Raw genomic sequence first — 16,787 nt, forward strand, 5'->3', positions numbered from 1 at the left:
ATCGCTGTCTGTTTATCTCAATGGGGTTGGTGCGCAAGGGGAACGCAGGAAATATATGGGAATATATCAAATAAGCGGTGATCAAAGTTGGATTGTTTTAATCTAATTAATTGAGTGGTCGTCAAACTCGTCACTGGCGTCTTGAGCCCCCTTTCCACTGCAAGGTGAAACCAGAACTTTGCAGAACCTGAACCAATTTTTTTGGTTCTGGTTTTGTTTCCATTGCGTACGGCCTGGTTTCAGGCAAGGTTCCTGGAACCTTTTTTAGGTCCTGCTCCTGAAGTAGTAGCTGCTGCTCGGACCCTGGTTAGTTCTGGTTATATGGAAACAAAAGCAGAACTTGGTCCCAGAACTTCACAGGTTCTTGAAAGTTCTTGGTTCTGGTTCTAGTTCTGGGTCAGCCCTACAGTGGAAATGGGGCTTTGGACAACCTCCAAAACGTGTCAAACTTGTCATATGGCAGTGGGTGGAATCAAGTAAATGTACTTGGTTACTTCACACCTCTGAGCCTGCACCCTTTCTCAGGGGTGTCGCACCAAATTCTGGGCCCTGGGTACAAGGATTCACTGCGTTAGTCTGTGCTTTAACTATTGAAAAATAGCAGATCTACAAGCTCACAACGCATCGCGACACGTTGTGAGCTTGTAGATCGGCTATTTTTTGGCAAATGTTCTGCCCCAAGATAACGGATTTTGATTATCGCGATAATATCACAAATCGCTATTTCTTTGGTCAAAATAATCGTGGTATGACATTTTCATATCGTCCCATCCCTACTTGTGACGCCCCGGCCTCCTCCCTCACCACGTCCCCTCTGCTTCTTCTCCTTCTGCTCGCTGAGCTTGTCCAGGGGCAGGCTGCTCATGTCCAGGCCGTAGACGGAGCGCGCCAGCACGGCCGTCAGCGAGTCCATGATGCCCGCCCACTCCGTCACCAGCTCCTCCCAGGCGGTCAGCGACGACAGCACCGCCAGCAGCTCGTCCCACAGCTCCCGCGAGATGAACACGCACAGGTTGGCGCGCACCCACGCCACGATGATGGTCTGGAGGAGGAACGCCACCGCCGCCACGAGAGAGAGAGAGAGAGAGAGGAGGACGTTGTTAGTGGTGACACCCACTTACTGGTTGAGAGCGACCCCGGACCCACGTTTGGCTGCTTTGTGAATGTTTGTGTCTGTTGCATGCTGTACTGTACTGTATGTGAAGCTGCAAACAAATACTATACTGTTAGTAGTTCAGGTCCTTTCGGCCACAGTTATAGCCCAGGGCTGCAACTGTCGATGATGTCAAGTGATTAATTCTGTTACTTTTTTGATTATTCAAATAGCCAAGATATTTTCCTTTTTTTGGGATTTATGAACGAATCAGTGAGAAAAAAAAATATATATATATATCGATCTTTTTATATTTACAACGGTGTCATGGAAAAATGCAGAAAATAGCTGATCTACAATATTGGGAAAATCTTTGCCTAAAATGAAATTGCCCACATTTTTTTATAATAAGCCTGATTGCCTTTTATATGGGTTGAGTCTAGCTGTAGACCCCACTTTACTGTCTCTTCAATTTCTGTCCTTTCATAATAATAAAAGCCTTCAAAACACGCTAATTAAAGGCAGAGATTTATTGCCTCTAATTTGGTTGAGATGACAGCTTTTTGTTTTGTTTGGGGCATTTTCAGCACCCTCTGGTGGACAACATAGGCATGTACAACACATGGAAACTGACCCTGAAGAGAATGGACGCTAAACTCTCCGCAAAGGAGTCTTTTCTTTGGTTCTCCTGCGGCCTCTTCATGACCGCCTCGGTGATCCTCAGTAGCACTTGCAACAGCTGCTCCCTGTAGCACACACACACACACACACACACACACACACACACACACACACACACACACACACACACACACACACACACACACACACACACACACACACACACACACACACACACACACACACACACGAGTTAGGGTTGGGGTCATAAATGTTGCTTGACAACAGATAGAGATAAAACATAGTTATGCTGTTAGTGGCAGCAGAGACTGATACGGTAGCATGGTTGTTTGGACTGCTTCCAATTCTCAGGTACAAGTCACTAGTGATTACACGTCGTAATTTGCTTTTACAGTACAACCATTTCTTCACTGTCGGGCAGAAACCTTGTATCTCCAAGTTTCAAATGTGTACGTTATTTTCGTAAAGTAAAGCCCTGCTTCACCATACAAGACCGTCCCACAAAACTAGCGAAAATAGCAGATCTACAAGCACACAACGCCTCACGCTGGGAGGCGTTGAGTGCTATTTTGTATGACAAGTTTGACGAGTTTTGGAGGCTGTCCAATACGCCAGTGACGAGGTTGGCGACCATTTAATTGATTCGATTCTAAAACAATCCAACTTCGATCGCCGCTATGCGGTTCTTATTTCACCTTATAAAAAGCACTTCCGGTTTTGGGACCAGAAACGGATCCACTTCCGGATGGGCAAGTCTTTGAATATATGTATTTTTAAAGCGAACATTTGTAACTCAAATATTTGCTTCTGGGGGGTCCCTGATACATAATGTTTTGAGATGGGGGTCAGTGGCCAAATACACGTAATTCTAGGGGTCCTTGACAAGAAAAACCGTCAGAACCACTGACATAGAAACATAGGTTTTTCCCAAAAAAATAAAAACCTAGAAGGATTTAGAAGACACTAATAGAATCGGGTCAAAATATTCAAAGCCTTGCACGCATTTTTTCATTTTTCAAAAAATAGCAGACCTACAAGGTCAATATCTGCTATTTTTTAATATAGTTAAAGCATAAAATAATGCGTAATAATGCGTTCCCGGTCAAAACGGGTTGATGGAGCGATTCAAGCGGGTGGTGTGTGTTCCACTGACCATGTCTGTGTGTCCATGGTGTGTTCCATGATCATGTGGCGGTAGATGCTGAGCACGCCCCGACACACCTCCACCTGGTTGTCCAGAAGCTTTGGCACGTCCTGGCACGGCTCCAACAGGAAGACGTTGGACGAGTTGGTCAGGAACACCTGCCGACGGTGTCACAATGTCACGTTGGACATGATGCAATAATAGAGGGTATGGGCATGCATAAAGTGAATAGGATATCGAGTGGCAAATCGAGTGGCAAAGTGAGTAGCAAAATGAGTTTAACGTCATTTAATGTCGTTTAATATAGAGAGATGTATGGGCTGTCAAGGCCAGAAAGTAGTTTTTTGCCACTCAGTAGGCGTTCCCGCATAACTTCAGTCACACATTTCTGTGTCAAGCCCATTTGTATCATATTCTTCTTCCTCGCTGTATTGTTGTTTTTAATGTGCAAATAGGGAGCTTAATTATGAGGAGAAAACTGTTGTGTTTTCCCTTTTTCAATTGGGTGAAATAGCACATTTTTAAACACATTTCCTTAATGGTTATCGCTTATGTAACCGAACCGATACGTTTTTGCTCCTGACGTAAATCGCTCAGAATAGGGCACAGTTTCAGACTAAAGCGTGAGCTGAGTCTGAAATCAGGCTATATAATCTCCATTCCGAGGATAACTTTAGACAAAAGATAGCCAATCTACAAGCTCATGATGCCTCTCGCTGGCCTGAAAAAGATGTTAAAGACCCCTGGACGAGGGACAGACTATTTTGGAGCGGGGACAGACCTGTAGTGTGGACTGGACTCCAGCCTTGACGTCCCGGCCTTGGTCCTCTGTCAGACAGCCCCGGTTGATGGCACTGCTGAACGAGTACGTCCGGCCCCAGCTGGACGTGCGTCTGTGACCGTGACTCTCCAACATCTGTCCAAGATCAATGTCATTCATGTCCACATGTCATTCAGCTGTACATTTACAATCCATTCAAATGTACCTAAAAGCTGTGAAACGTATGCAGGAACAGTAACCTGAAAACTATGAAATGAATCATGGAAAAGTAGCCTGAAAACTATGAAATGAATCTTGGAAAAGTAGCCTGAAAACTATGAAATTAGTCTTGGAAAAGTAGCCTGAAAACTATGAAATTAGTCTTGGAAAAGTAGCCTGAAAACTATGAAATGAATCTAGGAAAAGTAGCCTAAATGTGTAACTAAACAACAACCAAAAATTAAACAAGAACGTGGTCTGGAGTTAGATTAGGAGATAAATCCATTTTTGCGAATTTCATAATATTGGCCTCAATGGCCTGTATGGAAAATCTTCTGGAAAAATCGGATCTCCCGCTGCATTGTGGGAATTTGAGTTTTTCTCTTCAGTCGCGGCTAACGAAGACCCCAAGCTACGGTATATTATATTCTTTAGACTGATGATCCTAGATTACGATTTACATGCATTTGATTTATTACCTCGTGCTTGCCTTTGCTTGCTGCGACTCACCCTGGATTAAGGAGCGTCTACTAAATGCCTAAATAAGTGTGTGTGTGTGTGTGTGTGTGTGTGTGTGTGTGTGTGTGTGTGTGTGTGTGTGTCTGTGTGGGGTCACCTGTGCGTGCGTGCTGTCGGTCTCGGTGGGGTTCAGCAGGGGTTGACCTATGACCACCACCTCCTCCTCCTCCTCCTGGCTGCTCTTGTCGGGCTCTGACATGAAGGCCGGCTTGTCCTGCAGGATCCACTTCCTGTACACCTTGATCACCTTCCGGGTGGCAGACGCCTCGCAGGAAGGCAGCAGGAAGGCCTGGAGGGGGGGAATGCGTATTTGTGAGAGTGCGTCAGAGCAGTCGTTCCCAAACCCTGGGTCGGGACCAATTTGTGGGTCGCTAGCCTCAGGGGTGTCGCACCAAATTCTGGGCCCTGGGTACAAGGATTCACTGCGGGCCCCCCATGAATGTTCTTCATAGGGGGAGGGGGTTTAACCCATTTAGACTGGGAACACATCATCATGCATTATTTTGTGCTTTAACTATTGAAAAATAGCAGCTCGCAGTGCGGCACTCGGTGCCGCGCTGTGAGCTTGTAGATCTGCTAAATGTATGGCATGCATGTGCAAAAAGAAAAAAGACTTGATGCTCATATTAACCATAGGAAGTATTACGTTTGATTTTATTTCCACATTCATGCCATAAATTCCATAGGGATAGACCACACATGGTTTTATGACATCACCAACTTGCGACAGGCATTTTGCCTATTGAGTGAAAGATTAGCTATTTCCAGAAAAAAATCAATATTTAAGGTGTTTTTAATTTTACATTGTAGTTAAAGAGGACAATTATAACGTATTAAGGCATATTTGACATATTAGCCAGGGATCCCTTTATGAATAAAGAATATCGTCACTGTCGGGCAGAAACCTCGTATCTCCAAGTTTCAAATTTGTAATTTTTTTTCGCAAAGCAAAGCCCTGCTTCATCAGACAAGGCCGTCGCACAAAAGCAGTGAAAACAGCCGATCTACGAGCACACAACGCCTCGCGGGCGCGAGGCGTTGTGTGCTTGTAGATTGGCTGTTTTCACAAGTTTAGTTCATTTTCAAAAAGATAAATACAAAGGCGTTGTGTGCTTGTAGATCGGCTATTTTCACAAGTTTAGTTCATTTTCAAAAAGATAAATACAAAGGCGTTGTGTGCTTGTAGATCGGCTGTTTTCACAAGTTTAGTTCATTTTCAAAAAGATAAATACAAAGGCGTTGTGTGCTTGTAGATCGGCTATTTTCACAAGTTTAGTTCATTTTTAAAACGATAAATACAAAACGAACGGTGTCGGACATACAGGGTTTCCACCCGACAGCGACAATATGCAGGTGTGCTGATTGATTGATTGACTGAAGAATTTATTAGAAGTTTGCAATAGAAAAAAGTACAGTTTCATGACAGTACAAATCACTGGTACAAGGTCAACTAAAAGGAGATCCTAGAAAGCCGAGGCTTATTTCCACAGGAACCACACTTTAAGTATCTCATATAACATTGAAAGACAGACGGATAGAACATACTTTATCTAGGATAATATCAGTTTCAAAAGCATAACATCAAATACAAAGGCAGAAAAGAAAGAAAAAAAAGGGGGGGGGGGGGGGGGTGCTGACCTGGTGGAAGACCTCGTTAACAAAGTTGACGTTGTCTCGTGTGGACAGCAGGATGGAGTGGACCATGTCGTAGACGCAGCGGTGCTCCTCCTCGATGCTGCAGAGGGAGGAGTCGCTGGGCCGGCGGTCAGACAGCGTGCTGCTGTTGGAGTGGTTCTGACCGGGCTCTCCTGTCGGCCCGTTGGCCTCGCTGGCCTCCGACGAGCCTTTCTCCTGACTGCTGCTGCCTGCAGTGACAGTCTGCACGCACGCACACACACGCACACACACGCACGCACGCACACACGCAGGCACACACGCACACACACGCACGCACACACACACACACGCACACACACACACACACACACACACACAGGTAGGGCTGTCACGATTATGGCAATTTACATGACAATATTATCACTCGCATAATTGCGATTAACGATTTAATTGTGTTTTTGTCGTTGACATTTCTGTTTGGCCTTTAGGCTTTGAAGTTGCACATGGCAGATGTGACCAAGGCAGGAATTTCAGGGAGGCCATGAAGCCCATGGCCGTCGTTGCCCCTCAGTTTGGCCTAGTGCCCCTCCAAAAAATGGCATGTAGACACCAGTGTCTTTTGTGGAGTCCCCATTTTAAAACAATCCAGTGTCTTTGATTGGTGCAGGGCTGAGCATGGATCAGATTGTAAATACCAATGTATTTATTTCAGAGCATATAGTCTACGTATAACATTTTAAATCTTAACCCTTAAATTCAATTTATTCTTTCAATGGACTAAAATCTTGTTTTATTTGATGGCCTTCCTGCCCTCTTTAGAGACCCAAATAATATGTTGTACTTCACCTACATATATAACTCTGGCATGTTCCTTACGTAAATGTCCTTAGTTATTAGGGGGCGGCATAGCTCAGGGGTAGAGAAACCATTATTAGAGCACGAAGGGTTTCCGAAAGGGTTCCCAGTTCGAATACGGGCTCCCTCTGAGTTATTGTCGAAGAGTCCTTGAGCAAGACTCTGAAGCCCTAATTGCTCCCGGTAAGCTGGTTGGTGCCTTGCATGGTTTCCACCGCCATCGGTGTATGAATGTGTGCGTGAATGGGTGAATGTAATGCACAATTATAAAGCGCTATATAAATGCCATTTACCATTTAAATGCCATTTACCATTTACTTTACACCACTGGACCTCGGCGGTCCTAATAACTGAAGCCTTGACCTCACCTGGATGAGTTTAGGAAGGACCCAGGGGCATAGTTCCGCCGATTTAAAATGACTCCAATACGGAACTAAAACTTCCTATGGTTGGCCGCTAGTTGCGCTGATTTCCCCCCCGGCCGATCGCAAAAAGAATTGTTCTCCATTGGACCCCATTCATTTTCCCCTTTCGTTTTCTAACCTTAATTAACATTTTCATAAATACTTTATGGTTCCTATCGCTAGTTAAAAATTGCCTTTCAATCATGATTATATACGTTTTGTGAAAATAAGGTCCATTTATGTTAAAATTGATGATAAAGTTGCGGGGGGCGTGGCCGACTAAACTAATACCAGCCGGCTGTGTTCTTCTTCGTGTGCTGTATTTCGGGAGGCTCCGACCACATTCTCCCATGTATCTCTGCGGTTGCACGTGACCGTTGGCAGCCAATAGCATCCACTGGTGTCTTTACAATCTATGATGGAAACACCCATGCCAAGGACCCATATTGTGTCATTTGCGCTGCATGGAAACAATGGCTTTGCTTTGTCCATATCTTTTATACAGTCTATGGAAGGACCTCACTCACCTGGATAAGTTTAGGAAGGACCTCTGTGCCGTTCTTTGTGCCGGGCGCCAGGGAGGCGGCGCTGACATACTTCTTCTCCAGGAAGAAGGTGACCAGCCAGGTGATGAAGGCCACGCGGGGAGCCAGGTACTGGTCCCTGGTGCAGAACGTGCTCTCATTGTTCCTCGTCACCGGGACGTACAAGGGTTTAGGTCTGTGATGAGGAAGGTCTGGAGAGAGAGAGACGTACAAGGGTTTAGGTCTGTGATGAGGAAGGTCTGGAGAGAGAGAGGGACGTACAAGGGTTTAGGTCTGTGATGAGGAAGGTCTGAAGAGAGAGAGACGTACAAGGGTTTAGGTCTGTGATGAGGAAGGTCTGGAGAGAGAGAGACGTACAAGGGTTTAGGTCTGTGATGAGGAAGGTCTGGAGAGAGAGAGACGTACAAGGGTTTAGGTCTGTGATGAGGAAGGTCTGGAGAGAGAGAGGGACGTACAAGGGTTTAGGTCTGTGATGAGGAAGGTCTGAAGAGAGAGAGGGACGTACAAGGGTTTAGGTCTGTGATGAGGAAGGTCTGAAGAGAGAGGGACGTACAAGGGTTTAGGTCTGTGATGAGGAAGGTCTGAAGAGAGAGGGACGTACAAGGGTTTAGGTCTGTGATGAGGAAGGTCTGGAGAGAGAGAGACGTACAAGGGTTTAGGTCTGTGATGAGGAAGGTCTGAAGAGAGAGGGACGTACAGGGGTTTAGGTCTGTGATGAGGAAGGTCTGAAGAGAGAGGGACGTACAGGGGTTTAGGTCTGTGATGAGGAAGGTCTGAAGAGAGAGGGACGTACAAGGGTTTAGGTCTGTGATGAGGAAGGTCTGAAGAGAGAGGGACGTACAAGGGTTTAGGTCTGTGATGAGGAAGGTCTGGAGAGAGAGAGACGTACAAGGGTTTAGGTCTGTGATGAGGAAGGTCTGGAGAGAGAGAGACGTACAAGGGTTTAGGTCTGTGATGAGGAAGGTCTGGAGAGAGAGAGAGACGTACAAGGGTTTAGGTCTGTGATGAGGAAGGTCTGAAGAGAGAGGGACGTACAAGGGTTTAGGTCTGTGATGAGGAAGGTCTGGAGAGAGAGAGGGACGTACAAGGGTTTAGGTCTGTGATGAGGAAGGTCTGAAGAGAGAGGGACGTACAAGGGTTTAGGTCTGTGATGAGGAAGGTCTGGAGAGAGAGAGAGACGTACAAGGGTTTAGGTCTGTGATGAGGAAGGTCTGGAGAGAGAGGGACGTACAAGGGTTTAGGTCTGTGATGAGGAAGGTCTGAAGAGAGAGGGACGTACAAGGGTTTAGGTCTGTGATGAGGAAGGTCTGGAGAGAGAGGGACGTACAAGGGTTTAGGTCTGTGATGAGGAAGGTCTGGAGAGAGAGAGACGTACAAGGGTTTAGGTCTGTGATGAGGAAGGTCTGGAGAGAGAGGGACGTACAAGGGTTTAGGTCTGTGATGAGGAAGGTCTGAAGAGAGAGAGGGACGTACAAGGGTTTAGGTCTGTGATGAGGAAGGTCTGAAGAGAGAGAGGGACGTACAAGGGTTTAGGTCTGTGATGAGGAAGGTCTGAAGAGAGAGAGGGACGTACAAGGGTTTAGGTCTGTGATGAGGAAGGTCTGAAGAGAGAGAGGGACGTACAAGGGTTTAGGTCTGTGATGAGGAAGGTCTGGAGAGAGAGGGACGTACAAGGGTTTAGGTCTGTGATGAGGAAGGTCTGGAGAGAGAGAGACGTACAAGGGTTTAGGTCTGTGATGAGGAAGGTCTGGAGAGAGAGAGACGTACAAGGGTTTAGGTCTGTGATGAGGAAGGTCTGGAGAGAGAGAGACGTACAAGGGTTTAGGTCTGTGATGAGGAAGGTCTGAAGAGAGAGAGACGTACAAGGGTTTAGGTCTGTGATGAGGAAGGTCTGGAGAGAGAGAGACGTACAAGGGTTTAGGTCTGTGATGAGGAAGGTCTGGAGAGAGAGAGACGTACAAGGGTTTAGGTCTGTGATGAGGAAGGTCTGGAGAGAGAGGGACGTACAAGGGTTTAGGTCTGTGATGAGGAAGGTCTGAAGAGAGAGAGGGACGTACAAGGGTTTAGGTCTGTGATGAGGAAGGTCTGGAGAGAGAGGGACGTACAAGGGTTTAGGTCTGTGATGAGGAAGGTCTGGAGAGAGAGAGGGACGTACAAGGGTTTAGGTCTGTGATGAGGAAGGTCTGAAGAGAGAGAGGGACGTACAAGGGTTTAGGTCTGTGATGAGGAAGGTCTGAAGAGAGAGGGACGTACAAGGGTTTAGGTCTGTGATGAGGAAGGTCTGGAGAGAGAGGGACGTACAAGGGTTTAGGTCTGTGATGAGGAAGGTCTGGAGAGAGAGAGGGACGTACAAGGGTTTAGGTCTGTGATGAGGAAGGTCTGAAGAGAGAGAGGGACGTACAAGGGTTTAGGTCTGTGATGAGGAAGGTCTGAAGAGAGAGGGACGTACAAGGGTTTAGGTCTGTGATGAGGAAGGTCTGGAGAGAGAGGGACGTACAAGGGTTTAGGTCTGTGATGAGGAAGGTCTGAAGAGAGAGGGACGTACAAGGGTTTAGGTCTGTGATGAGGAAGGTCTGGAGAGAGAGAGACGTACAAGGGTTTAGGTCTGTGATGAGGAAGGTCTGGAGAGAGAGAGACGTACAAGGGTTTAGGTCTGTGATGAGGAAGGTCTGAAGAGAGAGAGACGTACAAGGGTTTAGGTCTGTGATGAGGAAGGTCTGAAGAGAGAGGGACGTACAAGGGTTTAGGTCTGTGATGAGGAAGGTCTGAAGAGAGAGGGACGTACAAGGGTTTAGGTCTGTGATGAGGAAGGTCTGAAGAGAGAGAGACGTACAAGGGTTTAGGTCTGTGATGAGGAAGGTCTGGAGAGAGAGGGACGTACAAGGGTTTAGGTCTGTGATGAGGAAGGTCTGAAGAGAGAGAGGGACGTACAAGGGTTTAGGTCTGTGATGAGGAAGGTCTGAAGAGAGAGAGGGACGTACAAGGGTTTAGGTCTGTGATGAGGAAGATCTGAAGAGAGAGGGACGTACAAGGGTTTAGGTCTGTGATGAGGAAGGTCTGAAGAGAGAGAGACGTACAAGGGTTTAGGTCTGTGATGAGGAAGGTCTGAAGAGAGAGAGACGTACAAGGGTTTAGGTCTGTGATGAGGAAGGTCTGGAGAGAGAGAGACGTACAAGGGTTTAGGTCTGTGATGAGGAAGGTCTGAAGAGAGAGAGACGTACAAGGGTTTAGGTCTGTGATGAGGAAGGTCTGAAGAGAGAGAGAGACGTACAAGGGTTTAGGTCTGTGATGAGGAAGGTCTGAAGAGAGAGAGAGACGTACAAGGGTTTAGGTCTGTGATGAGGAAGGTCTGAAGAGAGAGAGGGACGTACAAGGGTTTAGGTCTGTGATGAGGAAGGTCTGGAGAGAGAGAGACGTACAAGGGTTTAGGTCTGTGATGAGGAAGGTCTGGAGAGAGAGGGACGTACAAGGGTTTAGGTCTGTGATGAGGAAGGTCTGAAGAGAGAGGGACGTACAAGGGTTTAGGTCTGTGATGAGGAAGGTCTGGAGAGAGAGGGACGTACAAGGGTTTAGGTCTGTGATGAGGAAGGTCTGGAGAGAGAGAGACGTACAAGGGTTTAGGTCTGTGATGAGGAAGGTCTGGAGAGAGAGGGACGTACAAGGGTTTAGGTCTGTGATGAGGAAGGTCTGGAGAGAGAGGGACGTACAAGGGTTTAGGTCTGTGATGAGGAAGGTCTGAAGAGAGAGGGACGTACAAGGGTTTAGGTCTGTGATGAGGAAGGTCTGAAGAGAGAGGGACGTACAAGGGTTTAGGTCTGTGATGAGGAAGGTCTGAAGAGAGAGAGAGACGTACAAGGGTTTAGGTCTGTGATGAGGAAGGTCTGAAGAGAGAGAGACGTACAAGGGTTTAGGTCTGTGATGAGGAAGGTCTGAAGAGAGAGGGACGTACAAGGGTTTAGGTCTGTGATGAGGAAGGTCTGAAGAGAGAGAGAGACGTACAAGGGTTTAGGTCTGTGATGAGGAAGGTCTGAAGAGAGAGAGACGTACAAGGGTTTAGGTCTGTGATGAGGAAGGTCTGAAGAGAGAGAGACGTACAAGGGTTTAGGTCTGTGATGAGGAAGGTCTGAAGAGAGAGAGACGTACAAGGGTTTAGGTCTGTGATGAGGAAGGTCTGAAGAGAGAGGGACGTACAAGGGTTTAGGTCTGTGATGAGGAAGGTCTGAAGAGAGAGGGACGTACAAGGGTTTAGGTCTGTGATGAGGAAGGTCTGAAGAGAGAGAGAGATGTACAAGGGTTTAGGTCTGTGATGAGGAAGGTCTGGAGAGAGAGGGACGTACAAGGGTTTAGGTCTGTGATGAGGAAGGTCTGAAGAGAGAGGGACGTACAAGGGTTTAGGTCTGTGATGAGGAAGGTCTGGAGAGAGAGAGGGACGTACAAGGGTTTAGGTCTGTGATGAGGAAGGTCTGAAGAGAGAGGGACGTACAAGGGTTTAGGTCTGTGATGAGGAAGGTCTGAAGAGAGAGAGAGACGTACAGGGGTTTAGGTCTGTGATGAGGAAGGTCTGAAGAGAGAGGGACGTACAAGGGTTTAGGTCTGTGATGAGGAAGGTCTGAAGAGAGAGAGAGACGTACAGGGGTTTAGGTCTGTGATGGGGAAGGTCTGAAGAGAGAGAGACAGACAGAGAGACAGAGAGAATCAGAAGCAGAAACAAAGGCATGGCTCCCATACAGGGGTGTCACACCAAATTCTGGGCCCTGGGTACAACGATTCACTCACATTTTGTGCTTTAACTATTGAAAAATAGCAGATCTACAAGCTCGCAGCGCTGCACTCGCCACGTTGTGAGCTTGTAAATCTGCTATTTTTGAGAAATCGTGAAAATGGATTTTTTCTTTTTTTTTGTGAAGAACCTATGTTTTGAATATTTCTTTTTTGAAAAACCTATGTTTCTATGTCAGTGGTGCTCAAATATTTTCAGGTGAAGGACCCCAAAAAGTATATGTATTTGGCCACGGACCCCCCATCTCAAAATATTTAGTTCCAGGGACCCCCCAGAAGCAAAATGTGAGTTACAAATGTTCGCTTAAAAAGTACATATATTCAAAGATTTGCACACATTTTCACGACTTTTCAAAAATAGCAGATCTACGAGCTCGCACTGTGAGCTTGTATATCTGCTATTTTTCAATAGCTGAAGTATAAAATAACTCAGTCCCCCCCCCCCCCCCCCCCCCCCTGTGACGCCCCTGCTCCCATACAGGGATATACATTAGGTTCGTATAGGTCGTTCTCAACCTTTCCAGGCTGATCATAATCATATTTGAACTGCGGCCCCCCTCCATATATGGGGCTAACTGAAACATCCAAGCCTGACGTCATAGACTCGGGGGCTGCATATAAAGATACAACTGATGCACGGTGACTTGATCGTGATGTCAGCCAACAACATGATGGATTTGCGGATTGGTCAAACCTCGCGGGACGTCTGTGCCTGGATTGGAAAACCCTTGAAATAACACAGTGATTGTGCCATGAGAGGGGCCGCCCCTATGCCACCAGATCACAAACGGGCATATGTCTGATAAGCTTGAGGATTGGTGGCTTCACATGACACTTTGACCAGACTATAAGTGGGCCAATTTCCATGATTGGTCAGGTTACTAGAAAAAGGGCGAAGTGGGCGCAAACCTCTAGTATTGGGCCATGGCTACACGGAGCTGGATATTTCTGAAGCTAGAAATGTTTTTGTGCTGTTGGGGCTTGCAGCCACATGAAGCTGGATATTTCGGCTGCAAAGCTGGATATTTTTTAAACCGGATAAATAAGTGGAGAGATTGAAAAATATCCGATTCACTGGATCCGTGTAGACAGGGAACCCGGATATCTCTGAAGACTTTACTGTGTGTGTGCTTGTTAAACCTAGATATCTTTGTCATGTGGACCTAGATATTTTTCTATGTGGATATCTGAAAAAACGGGATATATGAAATATCCAGCTCCGTGTGGACCTAGATATTTTTCTATGTGGATATCTGAAAAACCGGGATATATGAAAAATCCAGCTCTGTGTAGCCATGGCCTAGGGAGATTCAACAAGCTTCAGTTTCCCTAATTGGCCAACCCAACCCATCGGCCACACGGATTGGTCGGGTTTTGCAAGACGTGTGTGCCACTGAACCAATATAGGAAGCAGCGCACAAAACAGGACTCCATGACAGATGGATGAGCAGAAAGTCCTCTTGAGCTGTATTGATAGAAGATATCATCTGCATTTCGGGTGTCCTCACACAAGGACGTCAGTCCTACAAGGTGCTTTGTGCATTAATTAGATGTCGACACCCACCGATCAAACCCAAGACTTGGGGACTAAAACCAAACATTCACAGTTTCAGGCAGGCAGACATAATGCTGGGTCTTCTCTCGGGAAGACAGGCTGGACTAGACGACCCCTTACGTCTGAAACATGCAGAATCGACTCGAAGGATTCTCAGCCTGGAGCTGAACGCCGGCAGAGACGTGCAAAGGATCCACGGCAGCGGCGTCAACACCATCGACATCGAAAGGACAGAAGGCAGATACATGCTGTCCGGAGGAGCGGACGGCGTGATAGTCGTCTACGATCTGGAGAACCACGACGTGACGCCTCAGTACACCTGCCAGGCCGTCTGCACCGTAGGCAGGTCCAGCAGGCACGTCCACGGGTCCAGCGTGGAGACGGTCCAGTGGTACCCTCACGACACGGGCATGTTCGTCTCCAGCTCCTCCGACAAGACCATGAAGGTGTGGGACACGGAGACGCTGAAGCCGGCTGAGGTCTACCAGTTTGATGGAAACGTCTTCTGTCATCACATGTCTCCCGTCGCCACTAAGCACAGCCTCGTCGCGGTCGGCACCAAAGACCCCAAGGTACAACTGTGCGACCTGACGTCGGGCTCTCACGTTCACGTTCTCCAAGGTCACAGGGACGAGGTCCTCTCCGTGCGCTGGTCGCCCAGGCGCGAGCACATCCTGGCCACCGCCAGCGCAGACGGCGGGGTGAGGGTATGGGACGTCCGGCGGGCGGCCGGCAGCCTGTTCGCGCTAGACCGGCACTGCGGCGACAAATCCAAAGTGGCCTCTACGACGGCGGCGGCGGCGAACGCGTCGGCCCACGGCGGCAGAGCGAACGGCCTGTGTTTCAGCGATGACGGCCTCTTCCTCCTCTCCACGGGAACGGACGACCGTATGCGGCTGTGGGACAGCGCCACGGGAGAGAGCGTGGCAGTGAACTACGGCCAAGTGTCCAACGGGAGACGAAAGGGGTTTAAGTTTGCGGTGTCCGGTGGCGGCGGCGGCACAGAGTTCGCGTTTGTGCCGTGCGGCAGCTCGGTGGCGGTGTACGGCGTCCACACGGGCCAGCTGGTCACTACGCTGAGAGGGCATTACGGCCACGTCGACTGCTGCCAATTCCACCCCGACCGCCAGGAGCTGTACAGCGGAGGTCGAGACTGTAACATATTGGCCTGGGTCCCGGTCCTCCGCGGCCCAGACACGGAAGTGGAAGTGAACCCTGCCTTTAAAGACTCGTGGAGCAGCGACGAAGACTAGTGTCGTTTTCCCTATCGCTGCTGTCGGGCAAAAACCTCCTATCACCATAGTCTAACTGCTTGTGTTTTTTTTTGTAAATTAATGCCTTATTACTTAATCGTACTCATCAGTAAGTAGTAAGTACAGTAAGTAAGTTATTGTACTACAGCAGGGGTGTCCACCCATTTTTCAAAGGGGGCCACATTAGAAAATATTAAAACACCCAAGGGCCGACTTTGGGTCGGACCATAACAAAGTCACATACTGTACATATGTGTCGCAATTACAATATTTTATTTAACTACCATCATCAATATTTAATATCAACGGTCTGTTGTCTGGTGTGTGCTCTGAACAATACACAAATAACTCTGCCTTATTTCACATTACCAAATGTAACCAGACGTGCAAGGTGACCCCTTCAGAATGAGACAACCGGGAACAAGGAATCCTGACAAATTATAATATAAAATATTCTTGTTTGACGGTGCTGGTGGGCCGTTTATAGTAGGCCTACAGTATAGGAATGAAGCCGCGGGCCGAATAAAATGTGTAATCGGGCCGCATTTGGACACTCCTGTACTACAGTGTCAGACAAAAGTATCAAAAGTAGCAGATCTACAAGCTCGAAACACGGCGCGAAGCAACATGTTTTGAGCTTGTCGATCTGCTACTTTTGCTGTTGGCAAAGAGGGTGCTGTTGCTTAAGCTTTTTGCCTTGCGACTTTTAGCGCTATTTAAGTACTTACAATAGTACGGTCACTTGGTTACAGTACAGTAGCAGTTATTAAGTATGGTCTGCAGCAGTCAGGACACTAACTGGCAACCGTGACAAAAGAACAAGCCGGGTCCAATATGAACCTTTCAATAGCAGTCATATTTTGAACAAACACAGTTAGACGTGCTTCAGAGAACACATCTAAAGATTCCAGAGAATCCAGACCTCAATCAACGGACAACTCTCAGGTTCAAATACACCCCTGGCCGTGGTAATGTTACATACAGCATTCCAGCAAAGCAAGCAAACACCAACAAACTTACAGTCTTTACGTAATGAACACCAACACACATGTGAAATACTTGTCCATACAAACAGAAGTACAAGAATGCCACGTAGAAAGGACATCAACGCTGCCTACCAGTGCAGTCACACAATAGGAAAACGCAAAAGTTACAAAGTGCCTAGACGGCAGAACATTGTTACATACAATACAGTTGACATACTTTAACTTGTCAGACACAACAGACAACCATCATGGATAAAGGAAACAACGCCTCCTCCACACACACACACACACAAAGCGATGGGAAATCCCGTTCATTTCAATGAACGAATCATTTTGTTCACATCCACGGTCCGTTCAAACGATTCGTTCACGCCAACCGTTCATAGCGCGATCGTCCCGTGAAAAACATAATCGCA

The 16,787-nt window shown here is 47.3% G+C and overlaps 2 protein-coding genes across 2 annotated transcripts in view; one reads left to right on the plus strand and one right to left on the minus strand.

Annotated features, from left to right (window-relative positions):
* The window catches only part of ralgapa2 (Ral GTPase activating protein catalytic subunit alpha 2), a gene marked incomplete at its 3' end in the record, with an annotated part of 559,582 nt that overhangs the window by 173,439 nt on the left and 369,356 nt on the right, over positions 1–16,787 (minus strand). The window contains exons 10-16 of the mRNA XM_080751315.1: positions 7,781–7,989; positions 6,016–6,255; positions 4,475–4,666; positions 3,661–3,795; positions 2,889–3,037; positions 1,728–1,839; positions 778–1,042 (exon numbers count right to left, since the gene is read on the minus strand). Coding sequence (XP_080607441.1) covers positions 778–1,042; positions 1,728–1,839; positions 2,889–3,037; positions 3,661–3,795; positions 4,475–4,666; positions 6,016–6,255; positions 7,781–7,989 — 1,302 coding nt within the window. The remainder of the gene's footprint in view (positions 1–777; positions 1,043–1,727; positions 1,840–2,888; positions 3,038–3,660; positions 3,796–4,474; positions 4,667–6,015; positions 6,256–7,780; positions 7,990–16,787) is intronic.
* On the plus strand, positions 14,204–15,385 carry LOC308305436 (DNA excision repair protein ERCC-8-like; the record flags this gene model as incomplete). The annotated part of the gene is made up of 1 exon (XM_080750234.1): positions 14,204–15,385. The coding sequence occupies one exon, from the start codon at positions 14,204–14,206 to the stop codon at positions 15,383–15,385; it is 1,182 nt and encodes a 393-aa protein (XP_080606360.1).

This window comes from Nannobrachium achirus (genome assembly GCF_963921795.1).
Source record: "Nannobrachium achirus genome assembly, chromosome: 20".
NCBI classification, from domain to species: Eukaryota; Metazoa; Chordata; class Actinopteri; order Myctophiformes; family Myctophidae; genus Nannobrachium; species Nannobrachium achirus.